The sequence below is a fragment of the Sardina pilchardus genome, chromosome 4, assembly GCF_963854185.1.
Source record: "Sardina pilchardus chromosome 4, fSarPil1.1, whole genome shotgun sequence".
Taxonomy (NCBI): domain Eukaryota; kingdom Metazoa; phylum Chordata; class Actinopteri; order Clupeiformes; family Clupeidae; genus Sardina; species Sardina pilchardus.
In genome coordinates this window covers 26,239,803-26,257,523 of record NC_084997.1, presented here as the reverse complement: position 1 = coordinate 26,257,523, position 17,721 = coordinate 26,239,803, and the positions used below count along the sequence as shown (strand labels likewise).

The following is a 17,721-nucleotide window of genomic DNA, read 5'->3' as shown; positions in this document are numbered from 1 at the left end:
GACACAAACACACAGTCACACACACCTGCGCTCTTATACACACGTACAGTATATGATGCCATATATTTACTGACTTGGGTGTACTGATGGCATGCACCTTGTATGAACCTATGCATATGTGCATTTGTGTGTGTGTGTGTGTGTGTGTGTGTGTGTGTTCACACATATGTGCAAGTGTGTCTGTCTGTCCCGGTCTGCACTGCGTGTATTTTCAGCATGCAATAGACCACGGCTGATGGATTTGTTCAGGCTCTACTTACTCCATTCTCTATTCCGCAGTAGTTTGTATACCTGGAACCCCAGGTCTGGTTCCCTCTGTTCCATTCCGTTCCATGCCTGTTCCTGTCCTCCGCTCTGGCTTGGGCTCGGTCTCCGCTCTGCCCAAAGTTAAAGATTCAAGAGGAGCAGGGGGCAGCCTCTGGCACCTGTTTCTTTCCATTCACCGCTGCTCAGCCAGCCATGACACACCACCCTGGCTCAGGATCATTCTCCATATCTGCTTGGCAAAAACACAGCCACAGACAGAGGCAAGCACAGAAAATTCAGAGAGAGAAAGAAAGAGAGAGAGAGTGAGTGAGAGAGAAAGAGAGTGAGTGAGAGAGAGAGAGGGCGATAGAGAGAGAGGGACATGATATTTCCAAGTTTTCCTCCCACTAGCAATGAGGGAGTGGAGAATATAACTGTGTCTGATTTTGTCTCTGAGGAAGACGGCTCAAGATGGATGTACTGTACACTTGACTGGAATGAGTTGGGGATACCTGGCTGTCATAAGAACAGCTGGGGAACAACATCAATCAATCAATATCAATCATGGAATTCAAGAAAACTTTGACAGTTCACTCACACATACAGTACACATGTGCGCGCACACACACACACACACACACACACACACACACACACACACACACACACACACACACACACACACACACACACACACACTCACACCAAATATAACCCCATGATTAATAAACATCAGATAACATCTAGTCCCCTAACCACAAGGTGACCGCCGCTTATTCTTGGCACAGATTTCTGAGAAAAATGGTCATCCCCCCAACGAGTGCATTAACCGTTAACCACGTGTGCAATGGATCGGAACACCACAGTTACACTATATAGGTACTCTACCTCTAAGAAAATGTTCACTATATTTTCTGAGAACAGGTCTCGCCTCCAAGAAAGGGATCCCAGCAAACACCCTTGAGCAAGGTAAAGCACTTCTTAATGTGTGTTACTTTCCAAGAAGGTCCACATTGGAGTTACATGTTTTTGAATATATTGACAGACTGACACTTGATTCTGGAACTTGAAGGACAGCTGTTTTGTGACAAATTGCAACATTGTGATACACTTTATGACAGTAAAAGCTAGGTTCTTTTTTTGTTAAGGAATGATTTTCAGACAGCAACGTTAACTTAAGTGCAAAACACGACAATGTCAACTCTTGATCATTGTTTTGCTCTCTCTGATAGCCCAAGTCCCATTCTGGTTCAGTTGGGTAGGCCTAATAATTATTTGACAAGATTACTATTATTATCAATTCCAATTGGCCACCATCAATTTTGATGTGATCATAGGCTAGATTGAGAAACATGAATCAGGGGTCAACCGGCTTGCTATTGAATCAACATCAGGGATGAACCATCTTGCTAAGCTGATAGCCCAACTTCCTTCTTTATTGGCCAGTTATCTATATTTTGTGAACTTTATCCACTTGTTTTTTTCTAATGAACTGAAAATAAAGTTGGGCCAAATTCATTTAAGGTAATAGGCTACGCGTTTGTTTGCATGGCTCCTTTAAAAATGAAACTTTGTATGACTGAACATTCCAAAAGAGATGTGCTAAATTTCCCAAAGTACTGGTAGCCATAGTAGCAGGGCAATCAGGGCGAATTTGAAGGTAGGCCTATGCTACTTTGGAAACGATACCTTGTTTTTTAGAATAAATTATGTCAGATATTTCTGCAACCTTAATCGTAATCGAACAACACTATATAACCTTAACCTGACTATTTTAACAGAGCATTAGATAAAACTCTTGTTTGTCAGCTAACGTTAGCTAGTAACTTTATGTTAACCAGAGAAATTAGCCTACCGTCAGCTGATGTTTAACGTTAACGTAACTTAAAATTCAACCTCCTAATGTGGGCAATAATGTTCAAATTGTATGTTTAATCAAACAAACAGTGGACAAATGCTATCATATGTTAAGTGGTCTCCTCCTGTGGTATCCTCTACCTTAGACTGACTTCAAAGAAGCAAGATGCTTGAAAGGCAATTGGTCAGGCTAGTGATGGTAAAACAAGTTGTCTTCTTGTGGGATAGAAAATGGAGAGGTCAAGTTTCGCTGAGTTCTTCCGTGAATATGCCCCCTAAATAGCGTGCTCACTGTGTGCATAGAAACAGTCATTCTCAAAATACATTTACTCCAAAATGAATAGCCAAAACTAACACGTTGCATACGTTTCTTCGGTAGGCAAGGTAAGTATTTCATGTACTTCTTCTTCTTCTAACTCACGTCTCTTTCTAATGTAGTCTCTTCCAACTTGTGCGGTCATCTCCCTCCTCGACACCATGGACGGAAAAGAGGTGCTTGACGTCGCGGACCCCAAGCCAAGGGCCAAATACACGTGGGGCCGCACGAACTACGACCGCTACTTGCTCCCGTGCGTCGCCGAGTTCTTCGGCACGGCGCTCTTCGTCTTCTCGGGCTGTGCCTCAGTCATCGAGAACTCCCCGGGCACGGGTCGCCTGCAGCCCGCTGTGGCACATGGCCTGGCCCTCTCCATCTCCATCGCAATCACGGCCGGAATCAGGTGCGTGAAGAGGGATAACGGATAACGGGGGTTGTATTTGTGATGTGAAAAGGTCATGGGCGCCTGCTGTCTGTTTGTCCTGAACGAACAGCTTTGCAAACTGCCTATCCACAAGGTTCCAAGAAGATACTCTTCCGAATCCTTTCACGTTTTACTTTGCCCCTGGTTGTTTTTTAAATTTCAACACTTTAGACCATGTCAATTAACTGACTGTGTAACCAACATAACATAAAAGGCAGCATGAAGTAAAAAAAAAACACAGTCTTTTAACAACTTAATGTTATAAATCTACCCTGCATCTGACATATCTGCCTTTCTAACATCTGGATGTCAACGTGTCTCTATTCAACTTGAATGTATTGACTAGTATTGATGAAGCAATCTGACCCCTGACCTTTCTGCTGCTCTCCTAGTGGCGGCCACATCAACCCTGCCGTGACCTTAGGGGTCACCGTGGCAGGCGGCCTGAAGATCGTCATGCTCTTCCCCTATTGGGCGGCTCAGTTCTGCGGAGCCATGGTGGGCGCCGGCTTTGCCAGAGTAAGTGAGACCTTTACTGCAGAGGAACACCATAGAAAGGAAGTTGTTCCTCCGCGCTACTATGATTAACTATCAGATGCGTCGACGGGAGAGGACTAACACAGATGTTCAATCTACAGATTTTTATTTTATTTTAATGTGCCAACATAAGGCCATCCTTAAAAATATTTTTGTTTGCAGTAACAGCCCCCCCCAAAAAAAAATTGGGTCGGTAGGTAGGCAAATATTTTTTTTTTCAAGATTCAAGGTAAAAAAAAAAAGTATATTTTTGGTCACGGCGATTTTGTTGGTATGAAAAAAACATTTGCATGTTATATATATATATATATATATGTGTACATACACACACACACACACGACACACATTATATTGCCAAAAGTATTGGGTCACCGCCGGCCTTGACCCCCATATGAACTTCAGTCACATCCTATTCTTAATCCATAGGGTTTAATATGACGTTGGTCCAGTCTTTGCAGCTATAACAGCTTCAACTCTTCTAGGAAGGCTTTCCACAAGGTATATGCATGACTGTGTACCCGTGCACCAAGCAAGGTCCATACAGACATGGATGACAGAGTTTGGTGTGGAAGAACTTGACTGGCCTGCACCTGACCTCAACCCAATAGAACACCGTTGGGATGAATTAAAGGGGACTGAGAGCCAGTCTCCTCGTCCAACATCAGTGTGTGACTTCACAAATGCGCTTCTGAAAGAATGGTCAAAAAATGCCCATAAACACTCCTAAACCTTGGAAAGCCTTCCCAGAAGAGTCGAAGCTCTTATAGCTGCAAAAGGTGGACCAATGTCATATTAAGCCCTATGGATTAAGAATAGGATGTGATTTAAGTTCATATGGGGGTCAAGGCAGGTGACCCAATACTTTTGGCAATATAGTAATATTTCTGAACGTGACTTAACAAAAATCAGCATACTTTATAGAGGGCGCATTAACCGTATGTTATCTGCACACCTATGACTAGATCTTATTTGTTGTAACAACACACAAACACTCTTGCTTAAATTTTTTGCTTTATAATGATCTATACCTTTTGAATTATTCTTTGACTATATTGCCCTTCTCTGCTTTTATTTGTTACTATTTGCTTTGTGTCTAAAGCACATTGAATGACCTCTGTGTATAAAATGTGCTATTCAAATAAACTTGACTTGACTAAAATGTACAGTAGGCTATAGCTTTAATGCTGTAGCCTACTGTCAGAGAAGTAAACAAAAAAAATATCATATGAAAATCTATTATGAAAAAAATAATATGTTCATTTCAATGATTTTACTGGTAACTAGATTATACGGTTTACTTGCATCCACCGCTACGACGTGTCAATGCAACCTACAAATCAGGGACATTACGTTGCTTTCTTTTCTCCACCAGTAGCTAGTTCTTAACCACTTAAAGAATAGCTGTCCTTGCTAGCCTGTAGTAGAACGATCCCTTAACGGGTCACTTAAATGTTTCAATCCAAAAGAAACCACTTAATGCTGGCACGTCCTCAATTTTTTGAGTTTCTTCCACCAAAACCTTAAGGTCTCATTTAAGTCTAATGACACGGTCACCGTACACGAATGGGGAGAAGGGATGGGTCCGGGAAAATATCTGGACATAACTTCGTGCCAAGTCATCTAAATGTTCAAGTGTTTAATGCGTTTTCAGGTGGATAATAGTGCCCGAACTAGTATAAGTTTTGACGTCGACCACGAACATTTTCTTGGCTACAGCCGCAGCCATTAGGCTACAGTCAAGCGCGAACCACTGGCAGTGAATGAGACTGGAAGCGCCTGGCCTGTAGCGCAGACAAACATAAACATATGACGCCACAGGTTTTTATTTGGAAGAAAGAACGCAGCCTACGTTTGTATGTAGGCAATTTGTATTCACAATACTTAAGAAAATATAATATTATTGTATTGCATTTGTATTGGGTGTTTGAAAAATAGGCCTAATTAAAAAAAAAATCAGTCGGTCTTAACGCAATTTGCAACCGGCAAGTCGGTCGGACTAGAGGGGGAAAAAAATAAATGTTTGAGTCGGCCCTATATTGACAGGGTCGGTCGGGTTACGGCAATCAAGAATATTTTTAAGGATGGCCTAAGGAACTTACGTTTCAACGTTCTGAACGTCCAAAGCGAACACCACGTACAGTCAGAAACAGATCATCTTTTCAGACAAGAGTACACAAGACACAGGCAAGGTGTTAAATTATGCGTGCTATAGGTAGGGTGATATCCCACTGCAGCCAATCAACAAACGAGCCTATTTACCATCACACACAAAATCACAAGCATCTGTGGCGCAAGCAGCAGCACCTTAATACATTTTTGTCTCAGTAGTCAGTACCCATTGGGGACCCAGGTTCGATTCGGTCACGTCCCAGTCTCTCCCTGTCTCTCTCCTCTGTCCTGTTGATATAAAAGGCAAAAAGCCTGCAAAAACATACTAAGCAGCTAGAAAAGCACTCAGAGAGCGCCAACCTCCGCCAAGCGTGATACCAAGGTGATACGGATCGCTCTCAAAATGTATCTGTTTCTTTCTTGGGTCATTTCAGACCTTCCCTGAAAATTTAATCGAAATCCATCCATAACTTTTTGAGTTATCCTCCGAACAAACAGACAGACAAACAAACATACCAACAAAAAAATCATTCCTAACATTTTCTTTTAATAGTCATAAGCAACAGTGATATATTGAACACACACCCTCTAGAAAGAGCACCTGTTTAAAGTAACATTGGCATTAGATGACTATAGCGCTTTGATCTTTGATTTTTTTCTCCTGTGGTGATGTTCACTTAAACAGGCTGTGGCCTCCTCGCACGAGAACTTTGTGAACGCGTCTGGCGGAGCCTTTGATGCCATCAAGGCCGATCATCAGGTGGGCGTGGCCGTGCTGGCGGAGGTGCTCATGACGTTCTTCCTGGTGCTGTCGGTGTGCCTGAGCGCGGTGAACCATCAGAGCCGAACACCCCTCGCCCCCTTCTGCATCGGCCTCACGCTCTGCGTCGGCATCCTGGGAGCGTGAGTATGCGCGTGTGTGTCCATCTGTGTGTGTGTGTGTGTGTGTGTGTGTGTGTGTGTGTGTGTGCGTGAATGTGTGTGTGTGCATGTGTCTGATGTCTGTGTGTGTGCATGTGTGTCTGTGTGTGTATACTTGTGTGTGTGTGTGTGTGTGTATGTGTGTGTGTCTCCATCTGTGTGTGTGTGAGTGTGTGTGTATGTGTGTGTGTGTGTGCTTGTTAATATGGGTGGCTGCAGGTGTGCGTCTAGATTCAGGTGTTCAGTCTGTGCAGGACAGCATGTGTGTACATTTGTGTTGTTATGGGTATGGGTGGGGTCAACTGAACATATGTGTCTGTGTGTGTGCACAGGTGTGCGTATGTGTGTGTGTGTGAGTGTACAGGTGTGCGTATGTGTGTGTGTATTCAGGTGTGCATGTGTGTGCGTGTGTAATGCTTCTGTGGGCTGTACAACCAGGATGAGGACAAGACAGATTCTGTCTGAAACAGGGCACCTCATAATCCTAACATTGTGACAATTCAGAAAATTGTTTCTCATTATGTGTGTACATCTTGTTTTTCTTCCTATATATTTTTTCTAAATGTCCTTTCCTCTCTCTCTCCTTTTCTCTCCCTGTCCCTTTCTTTTCCTCTCTCCTTCTCTCTCTCTACCTCTCATGCTCTTTCTCTCTCCCTTTCTCCCTTCATCTCTCTCTCTCTCTTTCTCTCTCCCTTTCTCCCTTCCTCTCTCTCTCTTTCTCCCTCTCTCTATCTCCTGCCCTTTTTCTCTCCCTCTCCTCTCGACCTCACCTGCCCTCTCTGTCCCCCTCTCTGTCTATGCAGTGGAGCGGTCTCTGGTGGTTGCCTGAATCCGGCGCGAGCCTTCGGCCCAGCCGTGGTGGCTAACCATTGGGCCTATCACTGGGTCTACTGGGTGGGCCCTCTGGTTGCTGGCTTGCTGGTCGGCATTGTGCTCAGGTACAACCTTTGACCTGTTTACCGAGATGTTTACCGTGTCGTAAGTCGCTTTGGTTAAAAAAGCGTAATGTAATGTTAAGTGTGCAGGTACAGTAGGCCTACTGATACATAACATCATACACTGGTAGATGGAAATACGTAAAGGAACAGCTTGTAAAGGACTATAATTACAGTATTTGCTAATAATGGTTATACTAACGGAGAACTGATTGTATAATGAATGGAAATTCATGAAATTAAACTCATGAAATGTTTTTGTGTGCTGTCCTTGCCGTTTCAGTGGCTCTGAAACTGAAAAAGGTTTGCTAAATAAAAGACTCTTGTTCATCGTCTTTTGACAGGACTTTGTTGGGTGACACCCGAACAAGACTGACCTTCAGAAAGAGAGAACCTTAGTCCTGAATGAAACCAAAGACTTCCCCATTCAGACCCATCCATCGTTTGGCTCAGTCTTCGTCCCATTCATCTGAACTCATTATTTCAAAATGTTCTGTTATGTGAAAGGTGCAAGACCACGGTTCAGACCACATGTTTAAACAGTCGATGCATTGCTGGCTAAAGTTAGAAGAAGGAAATGTAAATAGGAAGTATGAATGTAGGTGGAATATTTAGATCTGTCTACTGTTTTGTTAGCTTATTTGTTTGTTTGGAAATGTGTTTGTTTCTTAGAAGATTACTGTGTACATTACTAGATTATTTATGTTCTGAATTTAAATGCGGATGACTATAATTTGTTTGATTATTAGCTATTCCTTTAATCTTTTAGCAATATCAAAATATTAATCAATGCTGCCTATGTTTACAGAAGCCTTGAAAACTTGTATATTTTCCATAAGATAAATCAGTTTTTCCTCTATAAATACTCTAAGGACAATCCATTCCTTGCACAGTTATGCACAATACAAACATTATCATTTTGTAGAAACATTACAAAAACGAACAGCTGTTTGCTAGCATCCAGAGGCAGGAACAAAAAAAAACAAACAATAAATCATTGACTTGCCACTTCGAAGGTAAGGATGAGCCCAGAAAGCTTTAGCCTACCTGTTCAGAAGTGTGCACCTTGGTCGCTCTCCAAGGTACTGATCATGGCGAAGCACTGATGCAACTCTTTTCAAAGTAGATGTAACAATGACGTGCTGAATACATTTTGTCCACACGCGCACATGACTATAACCTCGTCGGTATATGTTTGTGCTGTTACATAAATGACATAAACTTCGGTTGTAATTGAAACATATTCCACCATTATTGGGGCGCCTGTTCGGTATCACTATCCAGATGTTCCTCGGTTTCACGATAGCTGAACGGAATTAAATCACGTCCCCTTTATGTTATGTTGTCCCGCCAGTGGAAGAGTGATGACTGCAATAGTCTCAGATCCAGAGAACGTGTTATGATCGTGATGAGACTAGGCTACAATACACTTAAGAGTGAAAGACAGAAGAAAATGTTTTAGTTGCAATAAGTTTGACCTTGCACAGGAACAATAAGCTTTTTTTTTATTGCGCTCAAGCTTTCAAGTTTTCATGTTAGGCTACATGTTGCAAGCCAATGTAGGCTATTTAATTAACTGGATGTATTTTCATAAATAGGCACACCGTTATCCACATTAAACATTTGTTTATGTTTAATCCACATCACATGAAATATCCCCAATTATATTTAGCAAGCCTATTAACTGTAAACAAAGTATGTAAACTGACATAATATCTTCCTATTTTTAGTGTGTGTGTGTGTGTGTGTGTGTGTGTGTGTGTGTGTGTGAGAGAGAGAGAGAGAGAGAGAGAGATCAAAGTTGGAAACAGCTTTTTCACTTTTCCCCCTAAAGGAGTTGGTACGGTTCTGGGCTTCTGAACTGATTAATTTTTCGTCTGTCAGTCATCCGCCGTCCCCAAGAACATCAATTTCTGGCGTATAATTTTACAGCAACAATCAGAGATACAAAATGAGCTGGAACGGCGCAGAGGGGAACAGATGGCACGTAATTGCCACGCGCCGAGAACAAGGGAGTCCGCTTTTACAGGTCTCGCGGGACAGGGCTGTTTCTAAAGTGCAGGTGCGTGCGTGTTTGATCAGAATGTGGCCCGGAGGAACCGTGCGAGGCGCGTGCAAGTATACCCACCGCTCGGTAGGACACACCGATGGAGCACACTTTTCCGAGATGAGATAACCTCATTAGCACGAGAGGGAAGCACTTGTACGTTCTAATCACGTCAAACAGCTAAAACAATTCGAAAGTGGTTCCGCGAAATCCCAGTATTTTCACCCAGCTACTGAAGCTCTAATCCAAGCAGCCCGTCCCATTTGTGAGTGCGGGTGTTGGCGAGCGGCGACTAGCGCGTGATTGATGAATCAAATATCATCTGCTCGCAATAGGAAATCTCTGAAAATGTTGTGAATTAAACACAGCCCTCAGACGCGAACGGAGCAGGTGTTCCGGATAACAAAAATGAATTTGCCCTCCCTGCTTGTCTACAGCCTAAAATGCGCAATATGCGCAAGAGCATCATTTATAAACACGCAATAGACGGGAACAGATGGGGTTTTCACATTTCACGTTTCACATTTCCTCTGAAGAAGAAAAAACTCAAAAGATAACTGGATTATTATTTTATAATGGTCATATTATTATGGTGTCATTTTCCAGTTAAAATGTACCCTAGTTCTGGCCATTGTGGGTTTTGCGCATCTGGAAGATTAAAATGTTGAACTTAATGATGATGATGTGTGGTGGCGGTCGTTGATCTTCGTGGCAACCTGTGCAATTTCAAGGTGGCCCTTGCAGATTTATGCACTGCCACTCAGTGGCGTCAAAGACAAGTTTCTGCTTGAATCTATATGCTGGGTCAAGGTTGTAGCCTACAGTAGCCTATGTCGTGCGGAAAGCGGTGAACAGGTAGTCACACCACAACAAGACAACGGAAACCCCCATGGATCCACTTGGCACAGGTAACATGAAGCCGTTTTGCGAGGTGGTTGTTTGCACTCTTTAAATGAGAGTATAAGTGCCCATCCACATCCCCCAAACTCTAAACCTACTGTGGACGATAGGATAATATGTTAGCCGGAGTGTTTTGAACAGTAATATGCAGATCCCAAGCTCAGCTGGGCCTCATTTGGTGCTTCAGATTGTCAATTTAAAGCGGAATGTTTTGGAAAATGCCGTGAGGAATGCACCGGAAATAGGATATGGCGTGAATTCTAAACGAGGAGCGCAGAGAGACCGCGGTGCGGTGTAATGCCGCTCGCCCTTGTATCAAACTAATAAATTACTGCCCATCTTTCCGATAACCGGGAAAGAAAGAGTATGATTTAGGCAGCAGCTGTGACCCAGGGTTACCTAGCAACAGGTCGTGCCCAGGAAGAAGAAGATAAAAAAAAAGGTAGAGAGAGTAGCCTGGCTTACCTCACGCAGGTTCAAATAAGGGAGAGTGAGTGAGTTTGAATAGGGATTTAGATCCACTTGAATAATAGATTTAGATTTTATATATATATATATATATATATATATATATATATATATATATATATATGGGTAGTTGACATCTGGCCAAGAAAAAGTGCTTTTTTTGGAAAACATAATTTTAAAAGAAAAAAAGCAAATATTTATATAGTATGGAAACTGTAGTTTCTGAAAATAATAGTGGTCACTCATTTTGTCAATGACCTCACATGTTTTTTTCCACGTTTACACTCATCTGCACTGTGAATGTGTCCTATGGTGTGACATTTAAAAAGTACTAAGAAATGATATTGAATAACATTAAAAAATACATGAAACAGAATTGTTCACATTATTTAATCATTATTTTCTTAAAATTCTATTTATTTCAGATAAAAGTACTAATTACAATCATTTTCACCATGAATAGATGCACTTGATTGACTTTTTCCTATGAATGTCGATACATTTTTTTCCGCCAACCTTACAAAACTGTTTGAAATTGTACCTATCTAAGAGGAGCTATTATTGGAGCTCCCCTCATGCCAAACCTGGCTTTTTTTAAAGTATGTTTTGAAATTAAGGATGTTTTTCTGTTGTTTTATGTTTGTCACACTATAGGACAAAATGTCACACTAAAGGACAAAGATAGTTATTGCATGAAGTGAGTCAGAATATATGTAGTGTTTATTGTAACAGTGATAAAGGAGGACATTTGTTGGATAAGTGTTGCTTTTTCCAGGCTATTTTTTTGATGATAACCCATTGTCAGTCAATAGTAATAGTACTTAACTGTGTTGAACTAATTTGTCGACTATGAAACCACTGTGAAGTTTCACTTTGTCTATGAGTTCAAATAATAGGTGAGTGCAGATGCATGTAGGCTATACTCTGCTAGTCACAAGCAGGTTTTAGTAAACCAAGTTTTAGTGGAATCCCTGTTCCATATAGTCTTGTGTGCATGCAGATTCCTTCAAATGTGCTGCTGTGTGAAGTTGCATTGTTTGCTGTTAAAGGAAATGATAGATATTATTCTCATTGTTTTAAAGGATGTTACGCCCAAAACACACCCATGACTGATTAAGAGACATAAGAACAACCCTTTTGTGTCCAGCACCTGACAAAATCACACCATTAAATTAGTGAATGTGGACTGCCATGCCTTTAATGTCTATAAACGTTGTGCTTCTGACCATCCGTTTTTGATCGCCAAAAGAGGGACCACAATCCTCAATAGGGAAATTCCATTCTAAAACATTGCGTTACATTCATGAAGTCCACTCTATCTAAAACATCCCTACTGAAAAAATAGCAAGAAACCAATTTATGTTGGTAGCTGGTTTTAGCTGTTTTTTGCTGGTTTTTCTCCAACTATTGCTGGTCTTTGCTGGTATAACTGGTTAGGCCACCAGGTGGACATGCTGGCGTGACCATCTAAGGAAGCTGTTCATGCTGGTGTGACCAGCCTGTCGTGTGGGATACAGCTGGTGTGAGATGGTCATGCTGGTGACCAGCCTGCCAAGCTTGACATTGTAGGTGTAAGATGGCCATGCTGGTTTGATCACCAACATAAGCTGGCATGACCAGTAAAAACCAGCAATGTAGACCAGCAACACCAACTAAAATGACCAGCGTGAGATGGTACGACAAGCAAAACCAGCAGAATTACCATCGTAAGCTGCAGGTATGTTTTTGCAAGACTTTTGCTGGTCTATAGCTGGTTAACCATCATAAGGTGGTCAAACAAGCTGGTCAACCAGCAAACCACCTTAAGCTGGTCAGGCTGTTTTTTCAGCTGTTAGAGCAGTTTTTAATCATACTTGACACAATTATCTACAATGACATTATATTCGTTGGTGGCAACACTGGAAGTTCCGGGGCAGGTTGGGCCACAGGTCCTGCAGGGAGGTTCTTTCTGTTATAAAAAAAAGTTTCAGATTTATGTACTTTATATTATAGTTATTTTAGTAACACTTCAGAACATTGTATGTCGTCTCTAAAACAGCAATAAATATTTGAATTTAAGTCATTATTAGGTGTCACACCAAAGGACATTTCCTGTCACACCAAAGGACATTTAAGCTTTTGTGGCAGTTAATGACCATGCTAATACTAACTGAGCTGTCATTAGCAACTGACATCATGCATTTGCATAATATTACATAGTCCTGCTGTTAAAAATACAAATTTGAATACAACAATGGCATTTAGGGGTGTCACACCAAAGGACAATAAAACTTAACAACTTCAGTGGTCTGAAAACATAGTTGAATATTTGAGCAATTCTGAGAGAAATTCTCACCATGTTCACTGCTCCAGGGCTTCATTAGGGTCTTCAGTCACATGACCTTGAATGGGGTCTTTCAACTAAATGTAGTTGTCCATGATTTTGGCCAACTTAACATCAGGTTATTGCATAACACCAAAGGACATTTTTTTCTGTGACGAACTTTACGGAGTTCCTACCATTTTAGAAATGTATGTATGGGAAAAGTGATTGCCACTTAGTAAAATAGACACTTGCACAATTATGCCAGGAGCGTTCATTAACAATTTTAAGCATTATTTCCTCTATTTATAAAAGTTAACATTTATATAATTATGTTGTCTACCATCACACCATAGGACAATTTTAAGGTTTGGCTCAAAGTTCTGAAAAAACGATAAATGACTCAGGTATTAAAACAACAAATTCATGTAAAGCAAGAAAATGTTTAACCTTTTACAGTATTTTAAAATGTGAAAATGTGAAATTAATTGTGTTTTATCTTCTGTGACGGTGAAAAAGCCACGTCATGTCATCTACCCATATATGTATATCATTTGATTCCACATCAGTTTTCTCTTTTGAGTTTGCTGTATGAATCTGTTCGTGATCTGTGCTGAGTTTTTCCATGAAAGTGTGCTTCCTGTAAAATAGGATTGGACATATAGGCTGTAAGTAGAGAGAGGAGAAGGAGAGAGCTGCAGTGATAGTGAATGAGAGAGATGGAGGAAGAAGGAGCAAGAAGACCAGAAAGAGAGATAAAGACAGATGGATATGGTCTCAGATGGATATGTCCAAAGATAGCAAGGCACTGATATTACTGTCGTTAAACTGATTCATGACTCCTCTTGAGGGACCAGATTTACAGGTTCTGGCTATCCCTTGGTTGGCCTGGCTGTTGCTGCCAGCAGCCGTGCAGTAAAAAAGAGCTGTTTCACTAGGGAAGGTCAGTCAAGCCCTGGACATTACAACCAGGAGATGGCCAAGCAAGCCACCACGCACCCATCTCTCAAGGCTACTATCTGCATGGCTCATGTGAAGTTTACTATCTGCATGGTTGATGTGCATCTACAGTGTAAAGATGGTAAAGATAATAAAGAAAGGGTGCAGGCTCTACACCAATGCCGATGAAGTGGGCTAGTGAAAGGACCTGATATTACATTGATGTGACTGTGCTTGGACCGCAAATATGTTTAGGTTAAAATTAATCTTATTTGTGCTGTTGTCTTTTGCAATCAGCTTTGTAATGTTAGATAGCTGGAGGTAGATTGAAGAATAGATAGATACCCCCCCCAAACACACACACACACACACACTTCTCTTTCACACACACACACACACACAGACACACACACACAACACACACACACACACACACACACACACACACACACACACACACACACACACACACACACACACACACACACACACACACACTCACACACACCATAGACCCTGCATGAGTGTCTATTGAATGCTCCATCCCAGTAAGTAATACTGTTACAAATCTGCATTGAATCATAGTGCTTTGCTAACCAGTGGTCCTTGATACAGTAAAAACCCATTTAAACATGCCATCTATGAACCATTTATGTACTGAAAGGCTGTATTGACCTTATGTACTGACCTTGCATGGTAGAGGACGCTGGCAGCAAACTGAGCAATGCTATGCAGGATAGTGACTTGTGTGTGTGTGTGTGTGTGTGTGTGTGTGTGTGTGTGTGTGTGTGTGTGTGTGTGTGTGTGTGTGTGTGTGTGTTTGTGTGTGCGTGTGCGTGCATGTGTGTTATGTGTGAATGTCTATGCTTTCTATGAGGACTTCCATTGAGGTTGAGTGCATTCAAGGCTATAGGGACATGATTGTACAGAACATTCATACTGTACATGCACCCAGCAAACAGGAAAAGGGTGGAGAGGAGGGAGAAAGAGAGATAGAGAGAGAGACATTGAGAAGGGGAAAAAAAGAGAACTCTCAAATCCCCCCTCACTCCGCTTGTCCTTCCAACTGCTCTCTCAGTCCTCACCTCATTTCCCCCCATCCCCTCCCCTCCTCTGCTTATCTCTCCTCTCCTCCGCTCATCTTCTTTACTCCCCTTGCCTCCTCTTCTCATTTCTCCTCTCCTATGCTTCACTCCCCTCCTCTCCTCTCCTCATCTCTCCTCTCCTCCTCTTCTCCTCTTTGCTTTCCCTCCTCATTTATTCTCCCCTCGTATCTCCTTTTCTTCCTTCCTCTCCCCTCCACTCTTCTCATTTCTTCTCTCGTCTCCCTTTATTCTTCTCTCCTCTCTTTCCTTCCCTCTCTTCTCCCTTCCACTCCTCCTCTCATCTCTCCCCCTCTGTTCCTCTGCTTCTGTAGGGGCCAGTATACTGTATGTAGAGGCCAAGTAATGGCTTGGACAAACTTCCGCACACACAGTTTCATGCCACACGAATGCGCACTGTGCACATCGTGGCCTTTAAGTATACCTCATTTTCTTTTGTTTTTAACACGGTGCAGCGTACAAACTGAATGCATGTGCACTATGAGTCTTGGCGAGTTCGTAGCCTTTTGTTCCCCACACTACGAAAGGGAGTTAAATAGTCTCCTTAATTGATTTAAAGTGGTAAAGTGATTACAAGACATTGTATAATCAGATGTTTAACAGAGATTTCTGCAATTATGCATTGTGTTTTCACACAGCATTTTGTAAGGCATAATGGACGACACGGCGCTCGGGTCACGGAAAGGACTGCACATTCAAGGTGGTCAAATGGCCTCGATGCCCAGAGGACCGCCTTTACACCAAGTCCACAAGTCCAGTATCCCACTTATTCCACTGCTGCCACTTGTGTTGAGGTAATCTCCTTATAATAATGTTTTAAAACTATACCTTGTTTGTAGAAGTACTTCTTTCCACCTCCGCCATATGCTATGTTCTGAACGTCTGTATTTTAAAGCTTTGATGCAATGAGACAGTTCATTTGAAGTTCAGTTAATTTAATTCACCGAACGACGAGTTCAGTGAATAAATATGCAAGTGTGATATGCGGCCAAAAATTGAAGCTACTTCATAGGTGTACAAATAACATACAGTTATTACACTTTCTAAACAACGCATGACAATGGGAAATTCAACCAAGCTGTGGAATAACTCATACTGTAGGAGAACAATGTACTCAGAGTAGCCTGATCATGGCTGTGTGTTGCATAGCCAAAAACATCATATAGATGTCGTGGCATGTGTTGGGTGATGGTTCTTCCATTGTTGTAGGGACAAGAGTAAGACAACATAAAAAGGATGTAGCCTATTCCCTGTGATTCTCTACAGTACAGAACCCCCCACGACAGTGATGGTCATTCAGTGCGGTTGCCTCTCCTGAAGTGAAAGACTCATACACAGTGTACCCCATCAATGTGCGGGGCCCCAAAGTTTTGGTGGCACGTGGCAGCCACCACGAGCCGCGTCAATGACGAAATTGGCATCACGGACGGTGGTGGGGGGGGTAGTGTGCCAGTGGCTGAGGCAGATGCCCAGTGACTGAAGCAAGTGCTCCAGAGATGAGGGGTAGAGTGGAGCAGGCAGAGCAGAGCAGAGCAGAGCAGAGCAGAGCAGAGCAGAGCAGAGCAGAGCCTCCAGAGGGAGCAGAGCAGAGCCTCCTCCGTTTCTCCTCTGGATTGAACAGTGTCTGCTTAGACCTCTGGCCATGAACTGCAGCAGAATAGCCATTGTGCTCTGACCATACATATGGCCATGAACACATACTGTATACACACACACACACACACACACACACACACACACACACACACACACAAACAAACACATGCACACACACAGATGCACACATGTGTGTGTGTGTGTGTGTGGGTGGTTGTCCTGACATCACAGAGGCTTGACAGTATTGAGCAGTTAAATGTAGGCCTGGCTTAATGTAAACCCACACATACAGTATACAGTACAGTACAGTTTAGAGGGCATGCGCTCAATGACATGCAGCTCCTCCACATGGGCATTCCTAATAAAGTGCAAGAATAACAGTAATGTTTAGATTATAATGTACATGTATACTGTATGTACATTGCATGCTGTATACCCTGCTGCTTCACCTAATACGGGCCTCGAGTATGCTGTATGTACAACAAGGATGTTCCTCTGACAACAAAAATGTATTCATATTTACAGTATCTGTAGGCGTGCTGTGCAAGTGTGTCTCTCTCTGTGTGTGTGTGTGTGTGTGTAAGTGTGTGTCTGTGCATGTGTGTGTGCCCATGCTTGTATCTGTGTGTGCTTGTATCCCTCTCTCTCTCACACTCTGTTTCTGTGTGTGTATGTGTGTGTGTGTGTGTGTCTCTCTCTCTCTCTCTCTCTCTCCTCTCTCTCTCTCTCTCTCACACACTCTGTGTGTGACTGTGTGTGTGTGTGTGTGTGTGTGTGCGCGCTGGCCCACGTGGGTGTTTGTGTTTCGGGTGACCCCACCCTGAGTCATGTAGTGAACCTGCTCCTCAGGCTAATTAATCTCAAAGGGGAGCCAATTAAGATCAGCGAGACTCTGAGCTCTCATGCCCAGACACGCAGCACCCTGGCCTCAACACACACACACACACACACACACACACACACACACACACACACACACCCTGACATACATGCATGTATACTGAAACTCACACACACACA

At 42.5% G+C, this 17,721-nt stretch overlaps 1 protein-coding gene and 1 long non-coding RNA gene across 3 annotated transcripts in view; one reads left to right on the top strand and one right to left on the bottom strand.

Annotated features, from left to right (window-relative positions):
• Positions 1–17,721, bottom strand: part of LOC134078706 (uncharacterized) — a 142,402-nt gene that overhangs the window by 75,648 nt on the left and 49,033 nt on the right. The window lies entirely within an intron of this gene.
• On the top strand, positions 1,151–8,209 carry LOC134078699 (aquaporin-8-like). 2 transcript variants are annotated; one of them, XM_062534809.1, is made up of 6 exons: positions 1,151–1,215; positions 2,542–2,822; positions 3,236–3,362; positions 6,176–6,393; positions 7,215–7,349; positions 7,691–8,209. In XM_062534809.1, the coding sequence occupies exons 2-6, from the start codon at positions 2,581–2,583 to the stop codon at positions 7,743–7,745; spliced, it is 777 nt and encodes a 258-aa protein (XP_062390793.1). In that variant the 5' UTR covers positions 1,151–1,215; positions 2,542–2,580; the 3' UTR covers positions 7,746–8,209. The 2 variants fall into 2 exon arrangements, with proteins under 2 accessions (XP_062390793.1, XP_062390794.1); XM_062534810.1 differs by lacking the exon at positions 1,151–1,215 and adding an exon at positions 1,788–1,906.

Bases quoted from the DNA above. Each gene is read 5' to 3' on its own strand.
- LOC134078699 (XM_062534809.1), top strand. From the start codon at position 2,581: ATGGACGGAAAAGAGGTGCTTGACGTCGCGGACCCCAAGCCAAGGGCC. The intron at 3,363-6,175 runs GTAAGTGAGACC...TCACTTAAACAG, and splicing joins TGGGCGCCGGCTTTGCCAGA to GCTGTGGCCTCCTCGCACGA. The intron at 6,394-7,214 runs GTGAGTATGCGC...CTGTCTATGCAG, and splicing joins TGCGTCGGCATCCTGGGAGC to TGGAGCGGTCTCTGGTGGTT.